This window comes from Salvelinus namaycush, chromosome 19, assembly GCF_016432855.1.
Source record: "Salvelinus namaycush isolate Seneca chromosome 19, SaNama_1.0, whole genome shotgun sequence".
NCBI classification, from domain to species: Eukaryota; Metazoa; Chordata; class Actinopteri; order Salmoniformes; family Salmonidae; genus Salvelinus; species Salvelinus namaycush.
In genome coordinates this window covers 38,819,639-38,843,372 of record NC_052325.1, presented here as the reverse complement: position 1 = coordinate 38,843,372, position 23,734 = coordinate 38,819,639, and the positions used below count along the sequence as shown (strand labels likewise).

Sequence of the window (23,734 nt, the reverse complement as noted above, 5' to 3'; positions counted from 1 at the left end):
GCATGAGTAACCCAGGTCAACATGTATATTTTGTCATGAAATTGAACATGATTTACAGTTGGCTAAGTGATTTACCCCTAAGGCGAGTATGTTTTGAATAGTTAGTTAGACTACATAATTTTGTACACTCTTATGTGAGTAATGCCATGAACTTCAGATTTCTCCCTCTTGGGCATATCTCTTGTGAAATAATGGAGGATAAATCAGTGCCATTCACACGAGCAGACAGGCTGGAGGGAGGATATCACGCATTTCTGATAGAACCACTGGCATTTCTGCGCTTAGTCCATTTACGGTTAACCTTTCAGCACCATGGACAGCAGCACATGCGCGAAAAGTAGGACTACCCGGTAGAATCCGTCAATCAACAGCACCCGTTCACGAAAGAGAGGGAGAGCAAGTAGCCTTATTTGCTCTGTTAGACTGATTTGGGATTATTTATTTTGATAACAGACTAAGCAACTCAAATTGGACTTTCAATGTGGTTTATGGTCGGCTACAGTAGGAAATATGCAGATGCGCTGAAATGCCTAAATGTTTTCGCCTACATAACAAGCTACTAAAACGTCATAATGCATGGCAATTATGTTTTAAATAATCTATGCTAAATCACGTCTACAGCCGTGGGCTACTTCCCTCCCTGGAGTCTTTTCATTGTACCTGAGTTCATAGTACATTTTTCAAGTAAGTAGACTAACACACTTAAGCCTGAGTGCCCGTCTGTTTCTGCTCTCTTGCTAAATCCTTGTCAGCAATGATAATTATCCATGATAATTTCATAATGTGTTGACAAGAGAGAAAAAAGATACCAGCACTTAGGCTAAAAAAGCACACTGAGACCAGTAGCTTACCATGGGTTTTCTGTCAACTCCATGTGAAAGAGGAGAACCTGATTGAATTAATGAAACATGGAGGGGAAGGCTGGGGGTGTAGGCCACTGAGGCCAAGGCCCCTCCTCCGTTTTTGTTGATGAACAGTACAGGGCTAATATGCATGGTGAAAGATAGAGAAAACAAAAGTGGTGTCATTTGAGGTCAGTGAACGATAGAGGAGACAAATGAGTTGCCATTTTTGGTCAGCTGGCCACCTCATGGTCTTGATGTCAAGGCAACAGCTTGCAGATGAAGAAAAATATTTGAAGCACGTTAGCAGCTCATAGTTGTGTGCAATAGATACTAGAGGCCTATATGAAACACTGGTTTCAAGTTCTACGTTTTAATGTCACATGCACAAGTCCAGTGAAATGCCTTTCTTGATAGCTCTAAACCCAACAATGCAGTAATCAATAACAATGTAATATTAAAAATAACTTAAGGTAGAACAAAAACACACAAGAAATAAGAACACGAGAAAGTAAGTAAGCATACTATATACAGGGTCAGTCAGTTCCAGTACCATATTTACAATGTGCAGGGGTACTGGAGTGATAGTGTACCGATTTTCGTTGTCGGATGAAGAGTAGTCGGACCAAAGCGCAGCGTGGTAAGTGTTCATGTTTTTTTTATTAGAACTGAACACTATAACAAAAATAACAAGAGAATAAATGAAACCGAAACAGTCCTGTAAGGTGCAAAACACTAAACAGAAAATAACTACCCACAAAACCCCTGTGGGAAAAAGCTACCTAAGTATGGTTCTCAATCAGAGACAACGATAGACAGCTGCCTCTGATTGAGAACCACACCCGGCCAGACACAAAGAAATACAAAACATAGAAAATGAACATAGAATGCCCACCCGAATCACACCCTGACCAAACCAAAATAGAGACATAAAAAGCTCTCTACGCTCAGGGAGTGACAGATAGAGGTAGATATGTACAGCTGAAGTCGGAAGTTTACATACACCTTAGCCAAATACATTTAAACTCAGTTTTTCACAATTCCTGACATTTAATCCTAGTAAACATTCCCTGTCTTAGGTCATTTAGGATCACCACTTTATTTTAAGAACCTGAAATAATAGTAGAGAGAATGATTTAGTTCAGCTTTTATTTCTTTCATCACATTCCCAGTGGGTCAGAAGTTTACATTCACTCAATTAGTATTTGGCAGCATTGCCTTTAAATTGTTTAACTTGGGTCAAATGTTTCGGGTAGCCTTCCACAAGCTTCCCACAATAAGTTGGGTAAATTTTGGCCCAATCCTCCTGACAGAGCTGGTGTAACTGAGTCAGGTTTTTAGGCCTCCTTGCTCGTACACGCTTTTTCAGTTCTGCCCACACATTTTCTATGTGATTGAAGTCAGGGCTTTGTGATGGCCACTCCAATACCTTGACTTTGTTGTCCTTAAGCCATTTTGCCACAACTTTGGAAATATGCTTGGGGTCATTGTCCATTTGGAAGACCCATTTGCTTTAACTTCCTGACTGATGTCTTGAGATGTTGCTTCAATATATCCACATAATTTTACTTCCTTATGATGCCATCTATTTTGTGAAGTGAACCAGTCCCTCCTGCAGCAAAGCACCCCCACAACATGATGCTGCCACCCCCGTGCTTCACGGTTGGGATGGTGTTCTTCGGCTTGCAAGCCTCCCCCTTTTTCCTCCTAACATAACGATGGTCATTATGGGCAAACAGTTCTGTTTTTGTTCCATCAGACCAGAGGGCATTTTTCCAAAAAGTACGATCTTTGTCCCCATGTGCAGTTGCAAACCGTAGTCTGGCATTTTTCTGGCGGTTTTGGAGCGGCCTTTCAGGTTATGTCGATATAGGACTCGTTTTACTGTGGATATAGATACTTTTGTACCTGTTTCCTCCAGCATCTTCACAAGGTGCTTTGCTGTTGTTCTGGGATTGATTTGCACTTTTCGCACCAAAGTACGTTCATCTCTAGGAGACAGAACTCGTCTCCTTCCGGAGCGGTATGATGGCTGCGTGGTCCCATGGTGTTTATACTTGCATACTATTGTTTGTACAGATGAACGCGGTACCTTCAGGCGTTTGGAAATTGCTCCCAAGGATGAACCAGACTTGTGGAGGTCTACAATATTTTTCTGGGGTCTTGGATGATTTCTTTTGATTTTCCCATGATGTCAGGCAAAGAGGCACTGAGTTTGAAGGTGGGCCTTGAAATACATCCAGAGGTACACCTCCAATTGACTCAAATTATTAAATTAGCCTATCAGAGGCTTATAAAGCCATGACATAATTTTCTGGAATTTTACAAGCTGTTTAAAGGCACAGTCAACTTAGTGTATGTTAACTTCTGACCCACTGGAATTGTGATACAGTGAATTATAAGTGAAAGAATCTGTCTGTAAACAATTGTTGGAAACATTACTTGTGTTATGCATAAAGTAGATGTCCTAACCGACTTTCCAAAACTATAGTTTGTTAACAAGAAATGTGTGGAGTGGTTAAAAAACAAGTTTTAATGACTCCAACCTATGTGTATGTAAACTTCCGACTTCAACTGTATAGAGGTAAGGTGACTAGACATCAGGAAAAATGATAAACAGAGTAGCAGCAGTGTATATGATGATTGTATGTGAGTGTGTGTGTGTAGAGTCAGTATAAATGTATGTGCATGTTATGTGTATGTGAGCAGATGATGGAGTGAGTGTTTGTGTGTGTGTTAGACTGTCAGTGTGCATGAGTGTATAGGGCCCTGTGAGTGTACATAGACTGCAAAAATACAAATAAAATACAAGGATCAACTCAGATAGTCTTTGTAGCCATTTTGTTAGCTATTTAGCAGTTTTATGGCTGTTCAGGAACCTTTTGGTGTCAGACTTGATGGGTTGGGTGGCTGGAGTCTTTAATGACTTTCCGGGCCTTCCTTTCACACTGCCTGAATTAGAGGTGCTGGATTTTGATATTTGGTATTTTATTAGAATCCCCATTAGCTGATAGCAGGGAGCTCGGCCCCTGATGTCCTGGGCTGTCTGCATCACCATCTGTAGTGCCATGCGATCTAGGGAGGTGCAACCTGTAGACCATGATCAGCTCCTTGGTCTTACTGACATTGAGGGTTAGGTTGTTGTCCTGGCACCACATTGCCTGGTCACTGACCTCCTCCCTGTAGGCTGTCTCATCGTTGCCGGTGATCAGGCCTATCACCATCGCGTTGTCAGCAAACCTTTAACCTTTTTTTTTATTTAACCTTTATTTAACTAGGCAAGTCAGTTAAGAACAACTTATTACTTACAATGACAGCCTACCCCAGCCAAACTCTACTCCGGAAGATGCTGGGTCATTTGTGTGCCGCCCTATGGGACACCCAATCACGGCCGGTTGTGATACAGCCTGGAATCGAACCAGGGTTTGTAGTGACGCCTCTAGCACTGAGATGCAGTGCATTAGACATCTGCGCCACTCGGGAGCCCTACTTGAGGATGGTGTTGGAGTCGTGCATGGCCACGTAGTCATGGGTGAACAGGGAGTACAGGAGGGGAAAAAGCACACACCCCTGTGGGGCCCCCGTGTTGAGGGTCAGCATGGCGGAGGTGATCACCGCCTGGGATCAGCCCGTCAGGAAGTTCAGGATCCAGTTGCAGAGGGATGTGTTCAGTCCCAGGGTCCTAAGCTTGGTGATGTGCTTGGAGGGGACAATGATGTTGAACGCTGAGCTGTAGTCAATAAACAGCATTCTCACGAAGGTAATTCTCTTACCTAGGTGGGTGAGGGCAGTGTCGAGTGCAATTGAGATTGTGTCGTTTATGGATCTGTTGGGACGGTATGCAAATTGGAGTGGTGTCTGGGATGATGGAGTTGATGTGTGCCATAACCAGCCTCTCAAAACACTTCATGATTACAGATGTGAGTGCTACAGAGCGGTAGTCATTGTGGCATGAAGCCTTATAGTTCTTGGGAACAGGAATGATGGTGGCCATCTGTTTATGCTGCCTATGTTTGGTGGCCAGTCGCTTCAGTATTTATTTTGGCTCACATATTAAGTCTAATCACCAATCAGTATTTACAGTATGTCAATAAACATAGATTCGAGGAGTTAACACAGAATATAGCCTACCCAACAGAAATCCTTCAACTGCTGCCAACAGTCACCATGTTTTCACTGGATACAGTTTGGCCACACACCTACGGTCACATCTGACTGTAAGATACGTTTGACTGAATCCCTTTTAGTTGACATCATGTATCTAGTCCATTATCTGTTTATTATCTTAATGCACATTGAGTTTGATGTACCAAGGTTATAGGAATAATGACCTTATGTTATATTGTGTTGAATGAGTTGTTGTGTTATATGGAGATACTGTAGTGTACAGTATGAATGATTGTGCCTGTTTTTTTGTCTTGCAGCTGGATTGTGACCAAACATTTACCTATATTCTCTGGTAGAAGCAATCTAAAATAAATGGAAGGCTAAATAGCTTGTAGTAGGTCCGATGGAGAGGCCTACCTCCCTCAGCCTAGAGAAAGGTTAGTACCAGGATTATAGCATGACTCCAACCTGGCACCTCAGCGATTACATTGGAAACTGGGAATTGCTCCCAGATACCATTGAAGCCAGGAAGTATTTTTTTTACATCACGGCGCATTCTCACTTATATACCTGTTGGAAAGTGGTGAATGGATAAAATATCAAATGATTCATACAGACATTTACATTCACCTTTAAATCAATTTTGGGGGATTTTGTTTGTCGAGCAAGGTACCCACTGGGCAAAACTAGTTGAATCAACATTGTTTCCACATCATTTCAACCAAAACATTCAATGTGATGATGTTGAATCAACGTGGAAAACTGATTGGATTTGTAAAAAGTCATCAACGTAAAGGGACTTCAGGGATGTTTGTCTTTTTTTCACCCAACTTTGAACCTAAAACCAATTACATGCTTAAGATGTTTGTTGATCTTTACGTTGAAGTCTGTTAATTGACAACTCAATCAAAGACAAATCAAAACTAGACGTTCAACTGATGCCTGTGCCCAGTGGGTAAACTCTAAAAGGTTTAAAAACTCTTAACATAAAAAGACTTTAAACTAATAGAAAATATTTGCTATATTACATAGATTAGTCATTCATCTGTGTTTTAATGTGACATTTATATTTTTTATAGCCAACAATATCAAATATTTCATTCTGAATAATTGGTTCTATTATTCAGAATGCAGGTGTCAGCTCTTCATTGTACTCTTTTCATAACTGCTTCTACTTGTGTATGTGCTCTGCTCCTTCAGTGCATGCACTCATACCTGTAAAGGCAACTATGAAGGTTGCCTTTTGTCTTCGGAGTCAACATGTCAGATGCATTAAGGAAGAATTCTAGATAATTCTAGATGCTGATGACACGCACTTATGAGAACGTTCCAAATTCAGGTTCGTATGAATTAGCATTTGTGTGTAGCTGTCTGAAGAGTCAAACTAGTCAACCACAGCTGTGCTATTAAGGTATTTATATTATAGTGTATTATAGGTATTATGCTGCCTTAGGCAGGATTTGCATTCCTGTTATATGTAACAAATCATTCATATTCACAACCCACAACCTAAATATGGGGTGATATAACCGAATGCCATAGCAGAGCACAAATATACCTCAAACAGAGGTTACAACAACTACTTCCTTTTCACTAAATTCCTCAATGGGGTTTTACTATGTTGACATATTGACGTGATTTATATTCAATCCAGTCCAGCATTGACCAATGTCTTAGTGATTGATTTCTTGGATCTGTCAAGACAAACAATGGACTTATTTTATGACACTATTGCACTATAAAGCCTATGACATAGAGATAAAGCTGAGGCCTCTCCACAGCGGGACAGATGCAGAGGGGAGCTGTAGTAAAAGGGATGCTCGATATTGCCCTTGCAGTGTCCCTGTGCATCCTCTTACTACTCTCTGAGCCTATTTGGAACATCAGCCTCTACCTCTGTAATTTCGTTACTCATTTTAAGGTGGAAACTCTGGGCTCGGAACGAAACCACGCCTTCTAGCTGTTGTCGGTAGGATTGGCTCTGGAGCAGAGAGTAATGGGTTAAACTAGAAGCCTGTATTATATGGCAAGTCTGATTTCATTATTGCCAGGTAGTTGCTGTGGATTAAAGAGCGAAGTCAGGTCTCCCTAGGCTGATAATGGATTGCTACTTGTCCTCTGTGGGATCCACAGACAGATCTCCCTCCACTCATGGGCTTGTTTTTTTAAAGTAACGTAATAGATGTGAAGAATAGACTGTAAAGTACCTCATATTGATTGTTATACTGCCAAAGAGATGCGGTATGGAAAGCATTTCTGTTTCCTTTTGTCACTGGTATCTATGTGACATTGGATGATTGTGACTGTAAGATTATATCGGAAGAATATTGTCCAAGTCACTGTGTTCTGCACTCATACAGGTTGCACATTTCCTTCAGTAGAAATATTTCAGAGGTTTTATGTCGTTTTTAGGATATCCATGCCTCAGGAGTTGATACAGAGTCACTACACTTGCCTCTAACTGGAGCTTCTCCCTCTTGTTTCTCCAGTCCTTTCTATTGAAGGAGGCTAGCCGTTCACTCTGAATGTGCAGGATGAAAAGATGGCACAGCTGCTTGTACCGCCAGGACCAGACAGCTTCCTCCTGTTTTGTCGTGAGTCCCTTGATGCCATCGAGAGGCGGATCGCTGAGGAGAACGCCAAGAAACCCAAGGGGAAGCCCAATGACGATGACGACAACGGACCCAAGCCCAGCAGTGACCTGGAGGCAGGCAAATCACTGCCACTCATATACGGGGACATTCCCAAAGGATTGGTGTCCACACCACTGGAGGACCTGGACACCTTCTACAGCAATCAGAAAGTGAGTTGGATTAGTCATCACAAAGAGCTGGGCTTTGAAACCAAGGAAGAGGTGTTTGAAGGAGTTGTGAAGGGTTATGGCAGTCTTGGAAAGCATAGACACACAGTTGTCTGTAATGTTGCATAACGGATGTAGTAGATTATGTTTTTGGATACAGTAGCCCTCAACTTTGGATCTGCATAATATTTTGAGCAGACGGTTTATGTTGATGCATACTACTGTCTATCCAGTCATGTGTACAGTATACCGTGCTGTGAGAGATCTCTGGGTCGGGCACTGTGATGCTGTGACACCCAGAGTTGTCGTAGCACAGGCTTTCTCTGTTGTCAGATCCAGGTTCAGTTGTTATTGTGTAGGTCAGGTGATGGAGCACGCTGTCATCCATCCAGAGCCTTTGTATTCAAGGTGACAGGAAAGCAAGGATCGATAGGGATACCATCTGACAATTTCAGGGAGGACATTTTACCACACCACAGAGTAGGGCTGGGCAATATGGCCAAAATATCATATCCCGATATAGGTCATTTCATATCCCGATAACGATACATATCACGATATACATATTTTCTGTAAATTCAATTAATAAATCTTTATATAAAATGACCACATGTAAAGGCCTATTTCTTATTACATTTTGAATTATACTCAACAAATAAAAGGTATTTGCATTTGGTACCTTGGGTCGAGTGTTAGCACCAACTCACGAAACCCCCATTTCTCTACCGTGTAAATTTGCTAAGTTGTCTTTGCTAAGTTTTAACTGCAGCTGTTATCTCCTTCCATCTTCATGATTCTTTGCCATATGGTGTGCCGCGGGCAAAAGCCTCTTGCAACGTCTGAGTCAGGGGTTTGTTTTGAGCACTCGACTACTTTTTGGGGTCTCATCCGTAGACTCTCTCCGTACTGTTTCACATGATTCTTGCGTAGGTAGCAAAAGAGGTTAGTGGTGTTTGAGCCTGTAGTCGGGACCGGCCTGCGGCATATTTGGCAGAGGACGGTTTTCTGGTCTGTGTCAGACTTTTCATGCCCAAAACACGTCCATCCGACTGAAGTAGCCCCTCTTTTAGGTACATTCTCCGTGCTTTGTGTCACGTTCACTCTCCTCCATGTTTGTTTGTGTTGCAAATTTCCTTCCACGTGGCACGTGTGGAAGAACGCAAAGCGACGTCCAATTGACGGAAAATATTCCCGTAAAGAGTGTGATTTGCAACCCAACGAAATAAACGATAGAGCATAATATGAAACGATAGACGTTTATATATCGATATAGATATCGTCATATCGCCCAGCCCTACCACAGAGTATCACTGTGCTCTCTACCACAGAGTATCACATATTTTTGTTTAGTGAATAGTTCATTTCCATCACTCCTAACTGACCATGAATATGTGTTAACAGTCTCATGGTGTGTCTTTCTCCCCCTCTCTCTCTCTCTCTCTCTCTCTCTCTCTCTCTCTCTCTCTCTCTCTCTCTCTCTCTCTCTCTCTCTCTCTCTCTCTCTCTCTCTCTCTCTCTCTCTCTCTCTCTCTCTCTCTCTCTCTCTCTCTCTCTCTCTCTCTCTCTCTCTCTCTCTCTCTCTCTCTCTCTCTCTCTCTCTCTCTCTCTCTCTCTCTCTCTCTCTCTCTCTCTCTCTCTCTCTCTCTCTCTCTCACAGACCTTTATAGTATTGAACCGAGGGAAGGCCATCTTCCGCTTCAACGCCACTCCTGCCTTGTATGTCTTAAGCCCCTTCAACCCTCTTAGAAGAATATCAATTAAGGTTTTGGTTCACTCATATCCTTTCATTGACATTTGTTTTTAAATTATGTTTTTTTTTAGGTCAAATTAAATCTATATCCTATATCCCATGTCTTTATCCTGTTTGAACAGATAATTAGTGCAATATAGGGATTTGTGTACTGAAGATATGTGGTCACCTGATACGTTCTATCCCTGATGTCAGGTGGTGTATCTATGTCATGTGTAAGCAATATTAAATTAACCAGTCTGGACAGTTCAGTTTCCTTGACAACTGCCTCCACATTGTTCAGCATGGTAATCATGTTCACTATCCTTACCAATTGTGCGTTTATGACCCTGAGTCAGCCCCCGGACTGGGCAAAGAATATAGAGTAAGTCATCCTCTTACCCCAAAATCGACATGCATCCACAATACACATCCACAATTATCTATGTCGACTAACCAGTCCCCTTTGTTTGCAACAGGTACACATTCACTGGAATTTATACATTTGAATCTCTTATAAAAATATTGGCAAGGGGCTTCTGTGTCGGGAAGTTCACCTTTCTACGAGATCCATGGAACTGGTTGGATTTCTGTGTCATTGTCATGGCGTAAGTATTCACACATTTTCCTGTCATGTGCTGTAACAGGATACTGTATCCTGCGTACCTAGCTGTATGATGAAACTAGTGGCAACACTATACACTAATGTTCAGTCTGTAAAGTTCTCACGACAAACCCACTTCTACACTACAAGTCATTTTGCCTATTTCTACTAACAGCTACCAGACTTCACTACCATTTGCTTTATCTGCTTGAGGCAGATGAGTTACAAGTATTGGGTAACTGTCCATGTAGTTTAGTACATTGATTCTGTTTGTTGTTCAGGGGCAACAAGTCCCCTTAGTTTATTCTTTGTGTTGTTAGTGTATTAATTGTTGGAGCATACACAAGACAACAGTTGTCTTGTAATACTGTGTTGGAATGGTTGCACGTCTTTGTAATTACAATACCATGCAGAAATGAGGAATATTGAGGCACTTCTCAGTCTAATCTTAGCTTTGCTAGTGTCCTTCCTCAGAATCCTCACACCTATTGTCTATCCCACCATGTAATAGTGTTTGAGGGGTTTAGGGACGTTGCCATGTTACATGAATGTATTTTCTCCTGAACTACACAAGCTCTATTGTAATTGTGAATTTTCCTGCAGGTATGTAACAGAGTTTGTAAAACTAGGCAATGTTTCAGCTCTTCGCACTTTCAGAGTACTGAGAGCTTTGAAAACTATTTCAGTTATCCCAGGTAAGGAGTGCCTGCTGCCAGCTGTCAGCCAGCCCCTTCCTTGTGTGATGTTTCCTCCGACTGCTCTTTGTTGTCCTGTCATGGCGTCTGTATGCGACTTCCCTTTTATTACAGATATGTCACATCGTTTGTGGACCTGGGCAATGTGTCAGCACTGAGAACGTTCAGGGTTCTCCGAGCACTGAAAACTATATCGGTCATCCCAGGTGAGAGCCAGGTTAAGGTTTCGGAGCCAAAGAGTGGTGCTGTACTACTCACTCCATCAAAGTTTATGGGTTACTACACCTTTACGCTTTTCTTTAGGTTTGCCTCTCATGCTGCCAGTAAAAGCAGGAATCTGAAGCAGTTCATTTAAAATGGAAAGGATTTCTTGCTTTTAGACTATTTTATTTATTGATTTGTTTATTTTTATTGAACAGCCTTGGGGGTCTAGTCGATTTTGTTTGCATGAGACTTTGTTTAAATCCAGCTTTAATTGTGTTTGTGGTGCTGTCCAGCTCTTGTCTCCTTCCTTCGCTGTTTGGGATGGTTGCTTGTCAGTGTTCTCCCTGACTGGTGTTTGTCTTCGTTCAACTGTTCCTGTTCAGTGAAGACAGACTGTGTTTTGGTCTGGTAAGGGTGGGTCATACGTCAGAGCTGATTGTGATGTATGCCCTTCCTCACAGACATGCATGCTTTTGTTATTATACTCTACGACATATTTTCTGATCCAAACTCTTGGTAGGGTGTATAACACACAGGTATAATATCTACTACAACATATGTCAATTTGTGGCCAGAACTGCCTGGCCATGATTACAACTATGCTCCTCAGCTTATTTGTTTTTATAATCAACCATAGAGCAATCAGAGACTTAATTTGAAGCTACATTGTGTGCTATAAACATATTACTGGGATTTGGATCTTAGTCAGAAAATATTATGTGCTTATCATGGCTCATATAATTCTAGTGGAGAAAAGAACGTTAGATAACAGATTAAACATTCTTATGGTGTAAGACCACCAGTTGAGACAGTAGAATATTTGTCACTGCACTGCCAGCGTACCATTCTTTGACAATTGAGGAGTTTCTTTCAAAATCGCTATATATCCATTTTCAAAAATGTTGGTAAATTCGCTTTTATTGTTTAAAGAACGTTTGACAGAGGTTGGTGTGTTTTTTTCACTATCTAATCATGGCATGGGGTTGTTCAATGACAGACATGTATCTGTTTAAAATCTATCTCTTGATGGTTTCATTTTAGAAAGACAAATAATCATGTTTTTTTGCAAAACGCTATACACTGAGTGTAAAAAACATTAAGGACACCTGTTCTTTCCATGGCATAGACTGACCAGGTGAACCCAAGTGAAAGCTATGATCCCTTATTGATGTCTCTTGTTAAATCCACTTCAATCAGTGTAGATGAAGGGGAGGAGACAGGTTAAAGAAGGATTTTTAAGCCTTGAAACAATTAAGACATTGATTGTGTTTGTCTGCCATTCAGAGGGTGAATGGGCAAGGCACAAGATTTAAGTGCCTTTGAACAGAGTATGGTAGTAGGTGCCAGGTGCACCGGTTTGTGTCAAGAACTGCAAAGCTGCTGAGTTTTTCACGCTAAACAGTTTCCCGTGTATATCAACAATGCTCCACCACCCAAGGGACATCCAGCCAACTTGACACAACTTTGGGAAGCAATGGAGTCAACATGGGCCAGCATCCCTGTGGAATGCTTTTGACACCTTGTAGAGTCCATGCCCTGACGAATTGAGGCTGTTCTGAGGACAAAAGGGGGAGAGGGGGTGCAACTCAATATTAAGAAGTTGTCCTTAATGTTTTGTACACTCAGTGTATATCCGCCTCACTCTCAGATAATTAAGTAGGACTGCTAGGTTTTACACAGTCCAAAGTAACAAATAACACATTTTTTAAATTAAGGACTGTACAAATGATACATTTGTGACATCAATATAAAACAAATCAATACAGTTATATAACATCTGTATGTAAATAATTTGCATGTAATATTTTAGTTATTTATCCAGAGCGACTCAGTTAATTGATCTTAAGATAGCTAGGTGAGACAACCACATACAGTCAAATACACTGTATACAAACATTCCATTCCAGCTAAGCAACGGAAATATAACGTTTAGACACATATAAAATCTATGAATAAAAAATCTGAGAACAGTCATATTTTACACACACATTAAGCAATCATTTCTAGTGAAAAAACACAAAATGAAAAATGTGTGGATTTTGCGTTTTGGACACCTACCCACACTATTTGTTTTTTAACATATGAGCAACAGAGATGACGTTTCATGCTGTGATGTTTACATTGTATACAAATGACACTTCTTCTTTGCATACACTGTATAAGACTCCTATGCGAATAACAGTGAGGTTCTGTCGTGTCCTGCAGGCCTGAAGACCATTGTGGGAGCGCTGATCCAGTCAGTGAAGAAACTGTCAGACGTGATGATCCTCACTGTATTCTGCCTAAGTGTCTTTGCCCTAGTAGGGCTGCAGCTGTTCATGGGCAATTTAAGAAACAAATGTTTAAGGATCCGTCCTAACTCAACCAACCTCTTGAATGATACATTGGACTTTAATGGGAAGGAGTATAATGATGCGGACTTTAACGAGACCGTCGCGGTCAACTGGACCAATTACACTAATAATCCTGGTAAGCATGGTTCTTTGGCTTTAGACAGTCATTGGAGGGTGAAAGCCGTGCTAGTAACCACGGACCACAGTGAGTGAGTCACAGCTCATTGCTAATAGCCAAACAAGCAGCCCCGGCTGAAGAGCGTAATGTAAAATGACAGGAATGGCTGAGAGGGGTTCGTAAGAGCTTCTGGTGGGAAGTAGTGTGGCGGTTCATCATAACACTGCCGGTTTGTGGATGATACTAGTGGCATGTTTAGCTTGTCAACACGGAGGGCATTGAGTCACCACCCAAATGGGGAAAATGGCACCTGGATGGCCATGACACTAGGACCTGGGCAGCCATGGGATCAAAGGGGAGACAATAGATAAGGAAAGGGCTTTTCATGACTAAAGCTTTGAACTGTTCACTAGTTACAATGCTGTGATGATGGAGGTGAGAATGAAATTCATTTCTCTTTTTTGCAGTTGACAAAAGATTGACTTGTCTCTTTTTCCTGTAGATAATTATTACTACCTCCCAGGTAAAAGGGATGCTTTGCTTTGTGGAAATGGCAGTGGTGCTGGGTAAGATTGAGCCCACATTACTACCTTTGTGTCTCATTGTCAGGATGCACTATTGATTGTGCTTGCGTTTGTTTGTGTGTGTGCGTGTGCGTACCTGCGTGCGGTCGTGCATGTCTTTGTGCGTTAACATCAAAATAGACTTCACAGGATATTGGGAATGCAGTGATGGTGATTCTGATTCTGTTTGAGTTTCCCAGGCTTGTTGTTTGTTGTAGGCTGTGTCCAGAGGGATTCTGGTGCGTCAAAGCGGGCCGGAACCCAGACTACGGCTACACCAGCTTTGACACGTTCAGCTGGGCCTTCCTGTCTCTGTTCAGACTGATGACTCAGGACTACTGGGAGAACCTCTACCAGCAGGTCTGTCTCATAGAGATGTACTAGAGAGCTCATCTCCTGTCTTTGCAATGGCCGCTTTTTGTGACAGCTTGGCTACTGCCATTGAGGGCTATCTCCATTTTAAAGTAGTCCATCTCTTCCTCTTTTACATCTATGAGTTTATTGGTAGTTTGTACATAGACTGAATAGGTGCATACCACTTACTGTGCTGGAGTGTATCATCTAAACAGGTATAAAGCCAAGGTTAGTGATTAACTGCCACCTGTAATTGTGGAATGTTTGCTCAGGAGAATAACTCATTGGCTTACCCCTTCCGCTGACCAGGATGGAATTCTGTGATCGTTCGTTGACCCATAGCAAGTCCCACCATGTTGACTACTTCAAAATGGTGAAAGCTCTCATTGGAAGCCTGGTGGAACCAGCCTGATGGCCATTCCTTAAAGAATTGTGAAGGCAGCGATCAGGCTGGTTCCTCAAGCCTACCTCAAGGGGCGCTACCCTTGCTAAAAAAGGCTTTGGGCCAAGTGCGCCCTCTATCCCAACTCTATGGTCTGTCTGCATTATGACGTGATACTGGGGGCTTTTTTACAGGCAAAAGGACTGCTAGTGTTGTCGTTGCATTGGACAGACCCATTTGTGCCAACTTCTGTGCTCAGTGGAGATCCCTGTGTTCCTGTGCTTCTGATTGCACCTGTGAGGAACACTATGGGCTATAATTTTGTCTGGTGTTAAACCAACGCCCAGCGCAATTGTCAAATGCACGCTTATTTGCAATTTCAACCTGTTAAAGCCGGCACTCTTCTATTTTCAAACCATATGCCAGGATTGGTCATTTACCTGTCTTAAATGAGCTTGCATGTGCTGAGGTGGGAGGGTTGGCATTATCTAAGGTGTGTCCTTAAAAACGTGCACCAAAGTGCCAATTTCAGTATGCGCTGCTTGGGATATTTAAGACCAACCGAATACTGGACTTAGCGGTAACGCGGTTGGTTATGGCATGGATTTTAACAATGGAAGCAAAGCCTATCCAGCTGTGACACACAGTGCCCATATGCACATGGAGCAAGTGAGATGTGCTTTTTGTGCCTGTAAACCTCATATTTAGAAACATGAAAAACAAATGTTTTTTTCCCATTTCGTTTCATTTCATTAAAAACCAAGCATACACAGTACAATTGCAAGAGTTAATTCAACTCATATGGAGTCGAATTTAACAACATGTTGGTGTTTATATGGTCCAACCCCCATTTTGTCTGAAAACTACTCGGACATGGTGTTGATATTTCTGGAGTTAAAATGACACTAAATGAATTAACAATCAACTCCAGCTGAGTGCATTTCTCTTTCGGGTTTACATCCTTTGAGTAATACGGGTGTAAAGCCTTATTTGAATATTTCTTAATGTGTCACATTATGTAGTTTGCAATGTAATATTCAATCTCTGTTTGGAGGAAGATATCCGGCACTTTTACATCACCCCTAACTTGCATTCAGAACACCTGTCAGAGTAGGGAAGACAATACAGTACATGGAGGGAGACTACCTACGTCAAACTGGAACAACTATCTCACTAACAGTTGCTATGAATCCAACCACTTACAGATTGGATTAGTTTAGAAAAATGTATGTTTCTGATCTTATCTTAGTGTAGCATCAGATAAAAAAACAATCAATGTACATGTGAAAACACAGGGCCGCCAAAGGGTTTGGGTCGTGAGACCGCTTTAAAATGAATCTTCATCACCAACGCTTTAGCAGCAAAACAGTGAGCGGACATCTCCCTTTTATCTATGTAGGCTAATACATTGTTTTAGCCAGCTCCTGTTATTATTTTGGAAGTGCATTAAAAAACTCTCCATGTAGGTTGTATGCCAATAATGGAGCAAATGATAAGATAATCCGGGGACACTCATATTTAAAAACATTAAAGTTGTTTTTCCGTTTCGTTTGATTTCGTTTGATTAAAAAAAACGTACCCTACTATAACGAAAGCTGCTTCAACAGCAATGTGTCTGGTGTCTTTATAATTCACGAGCAGCCTATCCATAAAAGGATTCTAGTCGCGAGGCTTTTGCCGACATGCTTTTGTATTATTCACAATTCCCATCGGCCTACCTGCAGTGCTCCATTCGGCTTGTATCCATCCCCATTGTCCGGTTACCAGATACGTAACCAGCCTCTTGTCCGGTTACCAGATACGCTCCTCCAAACATAGGCTATTCAAATAGTGCTGTCCTATAATGGCAGGCTATATAATGACTAGGCTACATCTTGCTTATTGAAAACGTGCCTCGCACATACAGCACAATTTACGGGAGCCTAGTCATTTTTACTTGAGCAGAAGTGCGATGCGTTAAGGCCTATATTCATTGAAGCCAACTACAGCAATGTTGACTGTCAACACTCCAACCATATTGAGCAATCACTGGATGTTTATTATTTTTTTTACTGTTGCTATACCTTGTTACTGTAACCTATGCTATTTAATAAACCGTAGGATCAATCAACAATGGACTAGGACCAGAATATTCCGTGTCCCCAGCCGAATTGGAGTTGATAACAACACAAAGACCTGCAGAACTTGAGACAAAAGCAGTAATAAGCCATGGAACACCTTGATTGGCCAGTGAGTGGCCAAGCCCTCGTCACACCTACACCACCGCCAGCTATTGCGCTCAAAATAACGACTGTGAAAACAGCAACAATATTTCTGACACACCCCTGGACGTATGGCACTACCATCAGTGCTTAGATTTACCAATGCGTTAGGTTTGTTAAAATAGATCCTGGCCCTAGTTTGTGACATGTTTAACTTGATGGCTACAGGTTCTCTTGAAAACACAAAGACAGGCATCATTTGCTGTGTGATGAAAATGAGTACATTCTCCCATTACAAAACAGAAATCAAAAAGAAGATTGCCAGTCCCCTGTTCAAACAACCTCCTAATGGAGGGCAGGTGCATTTCTGCTCAAAGAAACAAAGATTTTGCGCATCATGACTAAAGCAAAGACAACATGTCTTTTTGAATGCATTGTTGTCCCTTGAATAGAGAGATCAGCGAAGCATTCTGAGCAAATAATACAGAACAATACCCCAGATCAGGTGTGCAATGTCACAGGGTTAATGTGCATGTTCCAAATTGCTTGTTATGTGAGCAGACATTTTATGCATGTTTTATCGTGGTCCTTTTAGGGTTCCACTAGCATCCTCTCAAAAGAGATATGTTATACGAGGTGTAATACGAAAGACTGGTGATTTACTTTGGAGATATGTTCGAAGAGGTTGTAAGAAATGTGTCACAAGAGGTGTTGTTCCTCTTCCAGACCCTGCGGGCTGCTGGGAAGCCGTATATGATCTTCTTTGTGCTGGTCATCTTCCTGGGCTCCTTCTACCTGATCAACCTGATCCTGGCTGTGGTTGCCATGGCGTACGACGAGCAGAACCAGGCCACCATGGAGGAGGCTCAGAAGAAGGAGGAGGAGTTCCAAGCCATGCTGGAGCAGCTGAGGAGACAGCAGGAGGATGCACAGGTACAGGATATCCCCCATTTCAACTCTATATGCCAAACATTACAGCACACTCATTAATTACAACAACCATGGAATTCCTTTAATAGTCATTTACATTGCTAGTGATATATGAAGAGTTTCATTCCTAAAAGCTATATATCCATTTTCAGAAATGTAGGTAAATTACCTTTTGTTGTTTAAAGAAATGATGAAAGAGATGGGTGTGTTTTTTCCACTATCTAATTGTTCAGTGACAGACATGTATTTGTTTAAAATCTATCGCTTGATGGTTTCATTTCAGAGAGACAAATAATCATGTTTTTTTTTTAGCAAAATGCTAGATATCTGCCTCATTCTTAGAGAAATAAGTAGTACTGCTAGGTTTTACACAGTCAAATGTAACAACTAATGGCATTTATAATAGAGCTGTACAAATGATACATTTCTGACATTAATATTTTAAAACTAATTTTGCAATCATTTCTTATCCAGAGCAATACATGCATTCCTCTTAAGATAGCTTGGTAAAACAACCACATATTACAGTCAAATATAGAGGATACGAACATTCCATTCCAGCTAAACAATAGATATACACTGAGGGTACAAAACATGATTTCCATGACGTAGACTGACCAGGTGAGTACAGATGAAATCTATGATCCCTTATTGATTTGTTTCACTTGTTAAATCCACTTCAATCAGTGTAGATGAAGGGGAGGAGACAGGTTAAAGAAGGATTTTTAAGCCTTGACACAATTGAGACATGGATTGTGTATGTGTGCCATTCAGAGGGTGAATGGGCAAGGCAAAATATGTATGTGCCTTTGAATGGGGTATGGTAGTAGGTGCCAGGTGCACTGGTTTGTATCAAGAACTGCAACGCTGCTGAGTTTTTCACGCTCAGCAGTTTTACACACATATGAAGGCACCAATAAACAATAATTTCTAGTGAAAAAACACAAATGTGAAAAACTAATGGATATAGCATTTTGGAAATATACTCTTCATATTCTTATTTATCTTAAACTGAAAAAGGACAAGATTTTTTAAAGAATTCAGATAACAAATGTTCAAAGGTATTCAAAGGTAAATGTATTTTAATCTAAATTTAGAAGGCATTTAATAGCCTATTGTGTCTATTTCTGACGTGTTGCCCTGCTGAGTCACGTGTTTCCCCTGACAACCATAGCTTAGGTGTGTTGATTGGTTTACAGGCGGCGGCAACGGTGATGGCAGCTGAGAGTGGGGAATTCAGTGAGAGAGGGGACCTCACTGAGACCTCCTCAGAGGCCTCCAAACTCAGCTCCAAGAGCGCCAAAGAGAGGCGCAACAGGCGCAAGAAGAGGAAGCAGAGGGAGGAGGAGGAGAGAGAGGACAATGACAAGTGTCACAGGTCTGAGTCCGAAAGCAGTATGAAAAAGAGTCACTTCCGCTTCTCCATGGATGCCTCTAACCTGCACAACTATGACATGAGCTGTTCAACACCATACCAGGTCAGGATAATTTATCATACTGCTTTACCCTACCTTTACCTTTGGCTATCAAAATCATGTGTGTTCGCTGTATTGGTGAATTGTTGTGCATGCTACACACTCCTTAGTGAATCTATTCATCTCATCAGCATTATTATTTTCGGCATTATCAATATCAACGCTACCCTATCATCTCCATTTTCAGCAGCACCGTCATCTTTCAATTGTATTATCATCGTAATTACTATCTTCCTCATCAGCATCCTTCTCATCATCCTCATCAGCAAAGGCAACAGGATTGTGCTTGTCGTCATTACCATCATTATCCTCTTCATTGTGCTCTTGCACATTTCCTTTTATATTATCCCTGAGGTCATCTTCTAGATCAGGTATTCCCAAACTGGGGTACGCACAATGCCGTCGGGGGTACGCCATTTAAAAATATGTTTTTTTCTCTTCACATTTTCAAACAGTACATTTATATTTTCCAACGGGGCTATACATTGGGTGAGGTTTTTTTCCCGCCTGAGTACCCTCATTTCACTGCAAAAAATAAAATGAAACCATCTACTGTTCAGCGAAATAACAACACAATGTCAAATACAGGTAGACGTGGCAAATAATTAACATCCAATCACATTAACTGTTACTCTCTCGAGGGAAACATTCACTCTTGCGCAGACATTTAGAAACGAAACATGACAATTTGAAAAATAAGCCACAGGAGTTTTTTTTGCGAGAATAAAGACAACTTTCGAGTAGTAAGACGTATAAAAGCAACAGATACCAATAATAAGAAGGGGCTAGAAGCATCTTATATGGTGAGCTACCGAGTGGCTAGGACAGGCAAGTCCCATACTATTGTGGAGGACTTAATTCTTCCTGCTACCACGGATATCGATGGGACAATGCTGGGGGAAAAGGCCAACAAAAACTATACAGACAATGCCTTCATCAAACAACACTGTTTCACAACGCCTCGGTGACATGGCAGGAGATATTTTGAAACAATTTCTGCTTCGCATATAAGCCAGTGAATTCTATACGTTACAGCTGTCAACAGACATGTCAACAGACATGGCGGGCCTGGCACAGCTCCTGGTATATGTCCGTTATGTTTATGGGGGTCTATTAAGGAAGATATCCTCTTCTGCTAACCACTGGAAACCAGGACAACAGTAGAGGATATTTTTAATGTACTGGACATCTTTGTGACATCAAATGGACTTTGGTGGTCAAGATGTGTTGGTATCTGTACTGATGGCGCAAAAGCCATGACAGGGAGACATAGTGGAGTGGTAACGCACGTGCAAGCAGTTGCTCCCGACGCCACTTGGGTACACTGCAGCATCCACCGAGAGGCTCTTGCTGCCACGGGAATGCCTGACAGCTTGAAATATGTTTTGGGCACTACAGTGAAAATGGTTAACTTTGTTAAATCAAGGCCCCTGAACTCTCGTGTATTTTCTGCTTATGCAATGTAATGCTTTTACAACATACAGAAGTACGCTGGTTATCAAGGGGCAAAGTATTGACACGTTTTTTGGAATTGAGAGATGAGCTTAAAGTTTTCTTTATTGACCATAATTTTCACTTGTCTGACCGCTTGCATGATGACGAGTTTCTCACACGACTTTGCCTACCTGGATGATGTTTTTTCTCGCCTGAATAATCTGAATCTGGGATTACAGGGACTCTCCGCAACTGTATTCAATGTGCGGGACAAAATTGAGGCTATGATTAAGAAGTTGGAGCTCTTTTCTGTCTGCATTAGCAAGGACAACACACAGGTCTTTCCATCATTGTATGATTTTTTGTGTGCAAATGAACTTAAGCTTACGGACAATGTCAAATATGATATAGCGAAGCATCTGAGTGAGCTGGGTGCGCAATTAAGCAGGTACTTTTCCGAAACGGATGACATAAACAACTGGATTTGTTATCCCTTTTATGCCCTGCCTCCAGTCCACTTACCGATAACTGAACAAGAGAACCTCATCGAAATTGCAACAAGCGGTTCTGTGAAAATTTATTTTAATCAGAAGCCACTGACAGATTTCTGGATAGGGCTGCGCTCAGAGTTTCTTGCCTTGGAAAATCGCGCTGTTATGACACTGATGTCCTTTGCAACCACGTACTTATGTGAGAGTAGATTCTCGGCCCTCACTAGCATGAAAACTAAATACAGTGGGAAATTATTTAAAACTGCCACGCCCTGACCTTAGAGAGACGTTTTATTTCTCTATTTGGTTAGGTCAGGGTGTGATTTGGGGTGAGCATTCTATGTTGTTTGTTTCTATGTTTTGGCCAGGTATGGTTCTCAATCAGGGACAGCTGTCTATCGTTGTCTCTGATTGAGAATCATACTTAGGCAGCCTTTTTTCCTTTTGGTAGTTGTGGGTAGTTGTCTTCGTTTGTGCATGTATAGCCTTACGGAGCTTCACGTTAGTTTTTGTTGTATTATTGTTTTGTTGGCGACATTTGCAAAATAAAGAAAAATGTACACTCACCACGCTGCACCTTGGTCCATTCCATACGACGATCGTGACAAAAACTGAGACTCTCTCCAATACAACCCAACATTTCAGTTATGTGCATCCTTTCAAGCACACCCTTCTCGTTAACCTGTGGTGAGTTATTCACCATGTTTGATGAACAAATAAGGTTTTATATGTAAGATGGCTAAATAAAGAGCAACATTATTGATTATTATTATATTATTATTTGTGCCCTGGTCCTATAAGAGCTCTTTGTCACTTCCCATGAGCCGGGTTGTGAGAAAAACTCCCACTCATTCTTATGTATCGTATTGTGTGTGTGTGTGGCTGGCTTACCATGATGGCAACAAAAAAACAAACATTTGAGAGTCCGCTGACCCTGGTGCTAGAGGGGGTATGCAGTTGGAGGGTGAATGTTTGAAGGGGTACGGGACTATAAAAAGTTTGGGAACCACTGCTCTAGATAATCAACATCATTGCATCATCTTCATCACAATCACCCTCTGCAGGACCCATTCTTCCATCTTAAATTACTCCACTTCTCAACCCATGCTTATGCCAGTGACAGGCACTGAGGAATGTATTTTTCTCCCAGTCCTTCCTGAGTATCCGCGGACCCCTGTTCTCGTCCAGACGGAACAGCCGGGCTAGCCTCTACAGCTTCCGGGACCGTGCGCGGGACATAGGCTCGGAGAACGACTTTGCCGACGACGAGAACAGCACTTTCGAGGACAACGACAGTCGCCGGGGCTCTCTGTTTGTCCCTCGGCGGAGCGACCGGCGCTCCAGTAACGTGAGCCAGAACAGCATGCCATCACACGTCCTGCTGCCAGCAAATGGGAAGATGCACAGCTCCGTCGACTGCAACGGGGTGGTGTCCCTAGTGGGCGGGGCTTCACTCCCCAAGTCACCTGAGGGACTCCTTCTGCCAGAGGTGACAGTAGATAAGGCCTCTACTGATGACAATGCAAGGAAGTGTAGTTTAGCCTGGATGGCCTAAACCAGTTATGTTCTGCTGTCTCTAAACCAGTTCTGTTCTGCTGTTTCTAAACCAGTTCTGTTCTGCTGTCTCTAAACCAGTTCTGTTCTGCTGTCTCTAAACCAGTTCTGTTCTGCTGTCTCTAAACCAGTTCTGTTCTGCTGTCTCTAAACCAGTTCTGTTCTACTGTCTCTAAACCAGTTCTGTTCTGCTGTCTCTAAACCAGTTCTGTTCTGCTGTCTCTAAACCAGTTCTGTTCTGCTGTCTCTAAACCAGTTCTGTTCTGTCTCCGTCTGCCGTGCCTCTACTCTAGCTCTGCTGTGGTCTTGTAGTGTGCATCTTGTTCCTTTCCTTCTCTCTCTTCCTTCTTTCTCTCCTTGACTACCTAAACATTACTTATGGTATATTTACATACAGTTACACGCTAAAGATGACATTTTGTTAAAAATAATAAATATAAGGCAGTATAAAACAGGTTTGGATTTTCATATAGATTTTTATTTATTCCATATAGATAAGAAACTATGAAAAAATGTCTGTTGATGTGATTAGATATACAGTATTTTTTGGTTGAACAGATAAATGACTTCCTGGTTAAGAGATGAATTGGCCCTTGAACATGGCCATCTTTGGTGTTTACATTGTGCTGAGATACAGAATATTGCTGATGCAATTGGTTTGTGATGACTTATTAATACATTGATAATGCTTCCAAATGATGTAACTCCAGGAAAACCCGACGGAGACAGAGTATAGAACGGCCCGATATGGATCGTACCAGGCCTCTATGGACTTCCTGGAAGACCCCGTTGCCAGACAGAGGGCGCTCAGTGTAGCTAGTGTTATAACCAACACTATGGAAGGTGTGTACGACTATACCATACCCCATACACCCCCTAGAACAAATAGCATGAATAGACAAAATGAGAACACATTCA

General features: G+C 41.8%; 1 protein-coding gene across 1 annotated transcript in view; it reads left to right on the top strand.

Moving 5' to 3' along the window:
• Nucleotides 1-7,491: 7,491 nt before the first annotated feature.
• Nucleotides 7,492-23,734, top strand: part of LOC120064016 (sodium channel protein type 2 subunit alpha-like) — a 31,344-nt gene continuing 15,101 nt past the window's right edge. Inside the window, exons 1-12 of the mRNA XM_039014326.1 lie at nt 7,492-7,752; nt 9,407-9,525; nt 9,774-9,863; nt 9,958-10,086; nt 10,892-10,983; nt 13,187-13,450; nt 13,935-13,998; nt 14,214-14,355; nt 17,659-17,865; nt 19,062-19,340; nt 22,413-22,751; nt 23,527-23,659. Coding sequence (XP_038870254.1) covers nt 7,492-7,752; nt 9,407-9,525; nt 9,774-9,863; nt 9,958-10,086; nt 10,892-10,983; nt 13,187-13,450; nt 13,935-13,998; nt 14,214-14,355; nt 17,659-17,865; nt 19,062-19,340; nt 22,413-22,751; nt 23,527-23,659 — 2,119 coding nt within the window. The remainder of the gene's footprint in view (nt 7,753-9,406; nt 9,526-9,773; nt 9,864-9,957; nt 10,087-10,891; nt 10,984-13,186; nt 13,451-13,934; nt 13,999-14,213; nt 14,356-17,658; nt 17,866-19,061; nt 19,341-22,412; nt 22,752-23,526; nt 23,660-23,734) is intronic.